We start from the raw sequence: 10,541 nt of genomic DNA, 5'->3' as shown, positions 1-10,541 counted from the left end.
CTCCATTCCTAAGTAGAAACATTCGTAAGTAGAGGTACCACTGTATACTGGAGTACTGTATATTCCTGCGTATAAGACTACTTTTAAACCCAGGAAAATCTTCTCAAAAGTCGGGGGTCGTCTTATACGCCGGGTCATATTTCTTATACAGCGAGTATATCCCAAACTCTATATTTTAACTGGAAAAGTTGGGGGTCATCTTATAAGCTGGAATATACGGTATATCTCTTTCCAATGCTCGCCTTCCCCAAGGGTACAAATCGGGTGGCTAACCTGTGGCCCTCCAGATGTTGTGATACTCCAACTTCCACCAGCACTCAGCTAGCTTGCCCAATGGTAGGGAATGATGTGAGTTGTAGTCCAGCAACATCTGTAGCACCACCTTAGTGTACATGGTTTATGTGATTCAGTGAAGCTATCGCATAGATAGCAATGTGTACCATTCTGATGTGTCTTAAACAGTACATCTTGTGTACATTGCTTTGTGAAAGCATGGCTTTGAAAAGTGCCATATTAATACTTTGAATGAATTACAAATTAGTCCATTATACAGAGTATCTATATCACATGTGGACAGTTTATTAGCATTTCCTTTTATTGCCATGGTGATAGAGGGGTAATATCATTTTCTTTTTATACTTTGTTACATTTCAATTAAATAGCCAGTTTTAATCTTTATAATGGCAACTGGCTACACAATTAGGTGGTTTTTTAAAAATCTGTTTTGTAATAGAGAACCATTTTCTAAGGCAGGAAAAATGGCATTTGGTTAAATATAAGTTTCAAGTCCTGCTATGTATGTGGGCAGTGGTTCGGAAACTCAGTGTGTGACTATGGCTGTATACAGACTTGTCCTTTAAAATCTGAATTTAAAAAATGAGAATTTTAGTTGGTAAACACCTGACTCCAGAAGGTTGACAATTCACAAGATTTCATATTAATTTCTCAGAGTTTGAAAACTGTGGCTTCCTATTCCCTTGACATATCTTTCATGGGAAGCCTTGACTTCTGCACTCAGTTCAGGATAATTCTAAACTGTTCCATACAAATGTTACTCTGAACAAGGTGAAATGACTAAATTGCTAAACAATTCCAATGCAATTAAATAAATGTTTGGAGTATTGTTCTGTTATTATTAGTCATCAAGTTCCCATGGCAAGCTTTTGTGGAGAGTCTTGCATGCTTGAGGATAACAATGTTAGATAGTACTATGCAATATGTAAAGCATGCCTTCCTACTGTAGCTTGGCATCCATACACGTGATATTAATGATATGAAAGAAATGTAAATGATAAGCAGTGATGATGAAGTGATGAGTCCAAGGTCTACAATTAACTTTTTGTTTTTAATGCAGTTATAACAAGGTTTTAAGTGTTGGTATGATGAGTTTGAGAAGACTACCTCAATATTTTTTTCATTAAGCTAGTGTAGATCTATTTATCATACAAGTTGCTATTAAGCTTTCAGATTACCTTTTGTGTTGCATTTAAAACAAGGAAGCTAAACAGTATTGAATTTTCACACATTATGTGAATGGAGATTTGTCTTAAATTTTGAAGTACAGACTATAGCAGCAATAATAATAATAGTAATAATAATAATAATAAATAAATAAATAATAAATAAATAAATAATTATTTCTACACCCCCCAACAGATCATTAAAAACAGAATAAAACTTCAAATTTTCAAAACTTCAAACTTCAAAACATTAAAAACTTCCCTAAACAGGATTGCCTTCAGATGTCTTCTAAAAGTCGGCTAGTTGTTTATTCCCTTGACATCTGATGGGAGGGCGTACCACAGGGCGGGCACCACTACTGAGAAGGCCCTTTGCCTGGTTCCCTGTAACTTTGCTTCTCGCAGTGAGGGAACTGCCAGAAGGCCCTCAGAGCTGGACCTCAGTGTCCGGGCTGAACAATGGGGGTGGAGACACTCCTTCAGGTATACTGGGCCACGGCTAAAATAAATTTTAGATTTACTCAGTTAATGGAATGAATAATACTTTTCCAAAGCTGTATATGTAATTAGCACCCCATATTAGCTCAGTGGTAAACCATCTGCCTTGAATGCAGGAGGTCCCTGGTGCAATCTCTGACATCTCCAGGTAGGGCTGGAAGAGCATCCCTGCCTGAAACTCTGGAGAGCGATTGCCAGTCAGTGTAGGCCAGGCATCCCCAAACTCGGCCCTCCAGATGTTTTGGGACTACAGTTCTCATCATCCCTGACCACTGGTCCTGTTGGCTAGGTATGATGGGAGTTGTACGGTAGTCCCAAAACATCTGGAGGACCGAGTTTGGGGGTGCCTGCTGTAGACAATACTGAGCTAGATGGACCAATGGTCTGATTCAGTGTAAGGTAGTTTCCTATGCTTCTAAAAAATAAGTAACAATGTCCTAACACTGGTTGCATAATAAACTCTTTGAGTATCCCTGTGGATTGTCATGGCTGTCTCCTTCGTTAAGGTGCCACCTTCATTTGTAGGGTCTTGATTTCATTGCTCAATTTTACTGCCAAAGAGGCAAGGTCCTTTGGTGTGGAATGGAACTACTTCAGTAAAATCATGGACATCCCTCATGTGCATGACCTCCTCCTTTGGATCATAGTCTGTACACTCAAAGATCAGGCTAACAAGCCTTGGGCATGAAGGTTTTAAGCAATGGTTCCTGCCTCTGTTGTTTACAAACATGCCACTGAGATGTCTCCTAGAGCCCAAGAGCCATAGGGTGGAGCTAGTAATTGGTGTGTCTGGATTGGTCATCTTATTTGCACACAGCTACAAATTGATGCTTCAACCATGCTACTCAGCATATCCAGTCTAATTTTGTTTCTCTCTGCTATTATTTTGTTGCAGGTTTCTGAGAAATGACTGATTTCCTGCATTCCCCGTCGCTGATGGTAAATTAACAGTTCTGGTGTGCAAATAATAAGTTGCCGCTGTGTGTTTGGTGCTCCATGCACATCTGAGGAAGTAAGTCTCTCTCTCATAGAGAGAGAGGCTGTAAAATGCACGTTATGAATTGTGTCTCTTTGGTCAATGACAAAGAAAATGGAGCTCTTTCAGCTGAAGCTGGATTAATGATTGGAGATACAACAGAACCAGAAGAACAACTGTCTCCAGCACCGCCACCGCCGCCACCTCTACCATGTCCACCCGCAGAACCTGGATTTTCTTCACTAGAAGTGGTGCCACCCCCTCCACCCCCTCCACCTCTAGCACTGAGCAGACCTCCACTGCCGCAGCTGGTAAATGGGCATGGCCACCAGAGCAAGAAAAAGAGACTACGTAGCTTCTTCTGGAAAACTATACCTGAAGAACAAGTCCGTGGCAAAAACAATATCTGGACTATTGGTGCTAAACAGAATTATCAGATTGACACCAAGACAATGGAGGAGTTTTTTGGCCAGCAAGAAGAGACGCCACCCCGAGATTCCAAAACCAAAACTTTAAGGAGGTCCTTTAAAGATACTAAACAAGAGGTAAGTGTGAGCGTACTTCCTCTTCGTTAAAGAAAACCTTATGTGTTGCAAATTGCTATGGAATTTCTTGCCTTCATTTCCCTTGCCCACTGTTCTTGTGCTGTAGCCTTATTCCTATCAGGGAAAATGTTTATTAAATCTGTATACCACTCTTCATCTGCAACTAGAGCCTAAATTTGTGCGTCGCTCAAAATTGATGGTTGAAGGTGTCTGTAGATCAAGATGTGTCATGCAATGATATGGGGTTAATGTATTAGCAATTTGACATTGCCTGAAGTATTTAAGGATCGTTGGGACTTTGTATATTGCTGTGCGGTTCAAATATATCTGCTCTCATGAAAAGGGCAAGCCCCTAGCTCTCATGAAAAACTTGGACAGTGTCTCAAAACTTGTGCTGTCCACAGTTCCCACTAGTTTTTTATTTGTTACTGACCAACCCAATATTTGTCACCAGAACACACTCTCTTTACCAGGTAGAGGCCTGCCTGAAATGCATCTCCTGCTCCTCAAAGTCCCAAAAGGTCAGAGCTGGAGTGTGGCGAGGCTCCTTGTTCCTTGGTGCCTCTATCATTCGAGCTCCAAGCTTCCAGCATCGGAAGGGAGAGGCAGAGGTGGACTGTCTTGCTGTGCCTCTGAGCAAACAGGTGCTCAGAGCTGGAAGGGAGAGGCAGAAGCTGGTTCTGCCTCTATGCCTGACTAGTGTTTAGGAGCCCTCCACCTCTTCATCCCAGCTGCCAGAGCTGAAGGTGGGAGGTAGAGGCTTGTAATGGATCTATGATAGCACCCAGTAAATCAAGAGCGACCCTACCATTGGGCATAGTGAAGTGACACCTCAGGCGGCACATGTTGGAGTGGTGGTATTGCAGGAAGCTCCCCTGGCTGTTTCTCCAAAGTCTTCCCCCCCAGCCATTCCTGTCTGTTGGTGGGTGGAGACTCTCTCTCTCTCTTTTTGCTACTTGGCCTGTCCTGCCCCCTCTCCTGCCAAAAAACCCCACCCTCTCCTGCTGTCTCAGGTGCAGTGGTGGATATCATCTTGTCACTAGTGATGAAGTAAGATTCCAACACCAGTCTATGGTTAGTTTCTCTATTGGGAAGGGGTGCTTTATCCATCTTGATGAATTAAATTTTTAAAATTTGAGGCAGTTTAAAACAGATTACTAAAGCAGGTTTGTTTTATTGCATTGTTTTGCACATAGCATTTGCATTGTTTGACACAGAATACATGAGAGTGGTGGTATTTTTTCTTAATGAATGGATGGCTCTGTAGTCCGCAGTTCACTTCTTTTCTTCTGACTTTGAGGCAGTGGAGGTGACCCTAGTTCAGACATCCCCAAACTCGGCCCTCCAGATGTTTTGGGACTACAACTCTCATAATCCCTAGCCAACAGGACCAGTGGTCAGGGATGATGGGAATTGTAGTCCCAAAACATCTGGAGGGCCGAGTTTGGGGATGCCTGCCCTAGTTCCTGGAGCAAGGAACCTTCCTGAATCAGTATGGGCACACATGTTTCTGGTGTGCTTAAGGTCTCTGTCTTGGCTACTTGTTAGATCTGTTTGCACATAATTCATTTCTTCATTCAGGACAATTGAGGGCTAGCTTAGTGAATGCACACTATATGATCTGTACTAATGAGCTGGTGAATATTAAAGGGATAAGACTGTTGGACCACTAACTATGTACAGTAGAAAGAATTAAAAGCTGTCTAAAACTTGGAGGTTGGGCACTGCATGCATAAAGGGCTTCCTTCAGCAAAGAAATATTTCTGTCAGAAGTGGCTTTCTTTTCAGGAAATGCTGTATAAAAATTGTGCATGGTGCCATCACCCTCATAAAGTTAGTTGTTTGGATTGTAGCCAGAAGAGTTGGTAGGCAGCACATTTGCTGCCATGAATCCTAAACTGTGTTAATGTTGCAATCCTAAGCACACACATTAGTGAGTCAGCTCCTTTGAGCTCTGTGGACTTGCAGTCCTAAGCATGTTTACTGAAAAACATCGCATGACATGATAGGAACATGTTAGCTCTTTTTGAAAAATTAAAACCCATTTAACTTTTATCTCGTAGCAAATGCCTCTAAAATAACTTATGGGCGATTATTACAAATGCATAAGACTAAATCCATAAAACAACGCTGCATTTTTGTGGAAATATCCTTGTGTTTTATCAAATTATGTGTTTCCTAAAAAAAAAAAATACCTTGATACACTGCTTATTTATCATTCCCGAGTGTATGTTCTATAAAGTGATTGTTCTCTTTTTATAATACGCTAATATGTTTGGGCTGTGCCTTTTGAAGCTTTTGCCTCTTAGCATTACTTTTGTGTTGAAAATGCAATCTAGACTCAGACTTTTGGAAAGCTGCTAATGTTAGGTTTTGCTAGGATGGGTGTCTGTGTGGGGACGTCATCATGTGGTTTGGGGAAAATGTCTAAGATAGTGTGCAAGCACAATTAGAAGAAAATAATGATGCACTCTGTGGTAGAAATTTGTAGAAAAGACAAGTTCATGCATATAGAACTAAACAACAACCACCTGATAATTCTAGGAGCGCATTTAGAAAAATCTGCTTGGAAGCATCTTTCTGTCTGACTACAGATTGTTACAAGTTGGTGAAGGAGTTTGTGTACTATGACTAAACACATACACATATTTGGTAAGATTGAAAGGGAGGGTAGGGAAGTGGGTGTATATACTTAAGTGTGTTAATCATAGCTGTGTGTACATTTGAAAAGTTACTTCAAGTTCTTGTCCACCTCCTGCAGAGAGGTTGCCACCTGTAGTTTTCTTGTTGATTTTAATAGCTGACCTCAAACCACTTTATTCCAGAGTGGTTCTATAAATGTTTAATAGCGTTGTCACACAGAAAATAGTTTGAGGTCTCAAAACAAGTTATTTCTTTGCCATGGAAAACCAATATATACATAAAAGGTAAAGGACCCCTGGATGGTTAAGTCCAGTCAAAGGCGACTATGGGGTGTGGCGCTCATCTGGCTTTCAGGCAAAGGGAGCCAGCGTTTGTCCACAGACAGCTTTCCGGGTCATGTGGCCATCATGACTTAACCGCTTCTGGTGCAATGGAACACCATGACGAAAGCCAGACCACACAGAAATGCAATTTACCTTTCCGCCACAGCAGTACCTGTTTATATGCTTGCACTGGGGTGCTTTCAAACTGCTAGTTTGACAGAAGCTCGGACAGAGTAACAGGAGCTCACCTAGTCACGCGGATTTGAACTGCCGACCTTCCAGTCGGCAAGCCCAAGAGGCTCAGTGGTTTAGACCAGAAAACATACTGCACGTAAGCAAAATGTGATGATCTGAAGGAATTTAAATATTTCGCGTGAAACTGTTGGGTTAGCTTAAACTCCTGCCAAGTAAAAATCTGCAGTGAAGACCAGGTTGTTCTATGGCAAAGGGTGCAAAGGTGACCCATGGCACAGTGTAATTTGCCCATGACTGTGTATCTGTGATATTGAACCAAAATATGGATTTATATGAGTGCAGACAGAAGCTGGGGTAAAGACAGGTGTACTGTTAATACTAGGGCTCTGGACTAATCCTGAATCAGGCCAAATAAAGTTTAAAACCCTGATTAAACATGTGGTTTGGAGGGGGATCACATATTTAATTAGGATGCATTGTAGGCATACCAACTTCCAGACACCGATATACAATTGTGGTGGTGAACTAAAAGTCATTCCATGCTGTCTTCAGCATGTGGCGCAGGCATGCGTATGCCTGGTTCAATGTGACTGGAAAGCAGCAGAAATTGATTGGAAGCTTTTGATTCCCACTATTACGATCCTGAGAATAGGCCCCTAGAGAGCAGTTGAACAGCTGAACCACAAATGACTGGATGCTTTCCAGCAGGCAGAGGCAAACTCCGGCCCTCGAGATGTTTGGGACTACAATTCCCATCATCCCTAGCTAACAGGACCAGTGGTCAGGGATGATGGGAATTGTAGTCCCAAACATCTTGAGGGCCGGAGTTTGCCTATGTCTGCTTTCCAGTGTTGCAGTGATGAAAAAACATAGATCTGAGGCATATCTCCATATGATCCCTCATAATTTTTACAAGCAATTCCACCTATTAAACAGTAGGCCACCCAGTATATGAATTCTGTGATTCGGTGATGGTTTTTCTTGTCAGCCTATGCAAAAATCATGAAGATCCATGTGGATCTGTGCCTTGGATTGATGTCTTTGTAGCAAGCACTGGATCTGATTATTATTATTTTTTTACTCTGCAGTCTACCAGCATAAACTTTACTTTGGTGGTGTTTTGGGGAAATTCAAGAGAATCCAATTTAATTCCACTGCATCTGATTTTTATCCAGATCTCGTGGAAATTAAAAAAAATGTGTACACTCATCCACATGCACATATTATGTATTTCTGTTTGTACAAGTGACAAGTGAGGGAGAGGGGGAAGAATGAACCAGAGGGACTGAGGTGCTATGACACCTTTTCAAAATTCCAGATGTGATTGTGGGGCCCAAAAGAATGGTGACTCAGGTGAGAAAGGAATATACAAGTCTGTGTTAATGCCCCAATATTATATCTTTATCTGTCTTGCGATTTTTATCTATAGTTCTAGAGCAAGGGTTATCAACCTGGTCCCTACCGCTCACTAGTGGGCATTTTAGGATTCTAGGTGGGCGGTAGGGGGTTCTACAGCACAAGCCGAATCCTCCTTCCACCGAGCACTGGTGGGCAGTAAGGGAATTTTACCATCAAGAAAGATGCATTAGTGGGCGGTAGGGATAAAAAGGTTGGCTACCCCTGCTCTAGAGAGTTTTTGTTTGATTTCAGACTTGTTCATAAATATGAATCCAAAATAGGCATGCAAGGGTCGAAGTGTTGTGAAATCTACTTTTTCAGAGTTGTGGAAATGACAATTATTGGACTATCATCTTGTGCCAGGTGAAAGAAATGGGAAGTTTTTACTCAACAAGAGTATAATAGTAAATTATTCCCATGCAGATGAGGAAAACTGAGTGCTCTTCAAATAGAATATAGTAGAATATAGGTGTATACATACATATACATACACACACACACTGTCCTAATGAATGGAGTGTAGTGTAGTGCTGAATGCGGATATTACTGCTGAATGTGGATATTACTTTACATTGCTAGTGAGGAAGAAGGAAGAAGGATATTGGTCAAAAGAGTTGGGGAAGGGGAGATGAATGGAAGAGAAGACACCTTGGAATTTCATTGCGAAATGTTTCACTTGTGCAGATGACAAACTTAAGAGATTTTAAAAGATTAATGTGTGTTGGGGTAAATTATAATTCCAGATTTTTCCTATGCCGAATTGAAAAATCTATGTAGACTAAAGATATTTGGGCTTGAAATAGCAGAATCTGGTCTTCTGTCCATAGATCTTTCCTTCAAAAGCCACTTTTTTCCTACATTCAAATAACTCAGTTGTTTGACTGCCCTGTCTCGCCTTCCAATTATAAAATATGCATAGCTGCCAAGTTATCCCTTTTTTTAAGGGATTTTCCCTTATGCTGAATAGGCTTCCTCGCGAGAAAAGGGAAAACTTGGCAGCTATGAAAATATGGGATAAAAGTGGAATTCACTTAATGACTCTTGAAGAATATCAGGAGATATGACTCTTAATAAATCTATGAGTAGCTGGTTATCCAAAAAGAATGGAAATGGAACAGCTCAGATAAAAGATGATGGTGAAGAAAGAGCCTTTGAGCTCCATTTCAAGACTGAGAAACATGATGAAAAATGTAGCTTGAGCTTTCAGTCCAATGCATGTGTCTTGCAAGTTTGGCTTCAAAAGCAGGGAAAGAACTAGTGTAGTCACATTCAGGATGAATCAAGTTACAATCTGTTTAACATCTTTAATAGAAATGGGCTATCAACATTGTGCTGAGTTTATATCACGTGCTTAATCTTGGTCATCTGTCTGACTAAACTTTATATATGACTTCAGGTCAGGAGCCATGAGGTTGCAGAGATGCTCAAGTCTCAGGACTGTAGAGTAATGAAATGTGGAAATATGTTGGCATACCTTTTAAGTAAGTGCAAAGCCAAGCCCCAGAATGAGGTGATGGTTGTCAGGAATGCCAAACAGGATTTAGGAGTGATAAAAATGTGGCATTTACATGTAAAAGCACAGATGATAATTGCCATGTACTGAGCAACACTTGAACAGGTTTTATCTTTTGTCCTTGCTTGTCTTCCTGAATTTTTGAGCACTTCCAAAGGGTGGGTGCTTATTAGTTCCTGAGGCTTCCTATTAAATACTTGCTTGAAACATCTGAGGGCAACTGTTCAGGAAAGTATGTTGCATGAATCAGTAAGCAAAAGGGAGAAATTTGTTGGTAGAGTGTGGAAAAAGTAATGCTTGTTGAACGGAGAGAGCTCTTTTCACCTTGCCTGTTGCATCCTCTTCAATATCTGATTGTGCAGCTCACTAAGAGGGTATGATGGGTAGATGTTTGCAAAAGAGAGAATATGCCTCAAGTTAGTACTCACCCAAGGAGGTGGGTACCCACCCAAGGAGATGGTGTACTTTTATCTATTTCATCTGGTAACTTCAAAATTGATAGTATGATATGATCCCCCTGGGGGCTTATGTTTGCCCCTCCCTTTAACATAGTGATCTGGTATCTTTTAACACATCTTTTTAAAAATTATAAAGGATTCCCTTGCATTTTAATATGGGTTTACCAGTTAGCCAATGAATTTGCTTTTCTAGGGGTCAATGAAAGTACATTCAGGAAAACATTTGAGAACAGATTAGATACAGCTTCTTTAATGACAGTTCAGGCTTTACTATATGCATAAGTTTTCACTTAATCATCTACTCCTTGCTTTGGCAAATATTCAGAAGGGGTTGTTCTTTCTATAAGACTGGACTTGCACTATAAAAATCTAATTAAAAAATAAAATAAAACGTAGTATTCATGTTTTAGTTATAAACAGCGTATTGTAACAAGTGGGGACTATTGTAATGTTTGTACATTCTCAGATAAACACACCAACAGTAATTTATCAGGAAACTTAGGGTCTTGTTATCAATAGTTGCAGCAGTGTT

At 40.7% G+C, this 10,541-nt stretch overlaps 1 protein-coding gene across 1 annotated transcript in view; it reads left to right on the top strand.

The window, feature by feature from the left end:
* Positions 1–2,853: 2,853 nt before the first annotated feature.
* FHDC1 (FH2 domain containing 1) overlaps positions 2,854–10,541 on the top strand; it is a 33,178-nt gene continuing 25,490 nt past the window's right edge. Inside the window, exon 1 of the mRNA XM_088660244.1 lies at positions 2,854–3,479. Within this exon, the coding sequence (XP_088516370.1) occupies positions 3,006–3,479 (474 nt within the window). The 5' untranslated portion in view covers positions 2,854–3,005. The remainder of the gene's footprint in view (positions 3,480–10,541) is intronic.

This window comes from Zootoca vivipara, chromosome Z1, assembly GCF_965207765.1.
Source record: "Zootoca vivipara chromosome Z1, rZooViv2.hap1.1, whole genome shotgun sequence".
Lineage (NCBI taxonomy): Eukaryota > Metazoa > Chordata > Lepidosauria > Squamata > Lacertidae > Zootoca > Zootoca vivipara.
The sequence above is the reverse complement of the archived record's forward strand: the minus strand, read 5'-3'. Positions and strand labels throughout refer to the sequence as shown.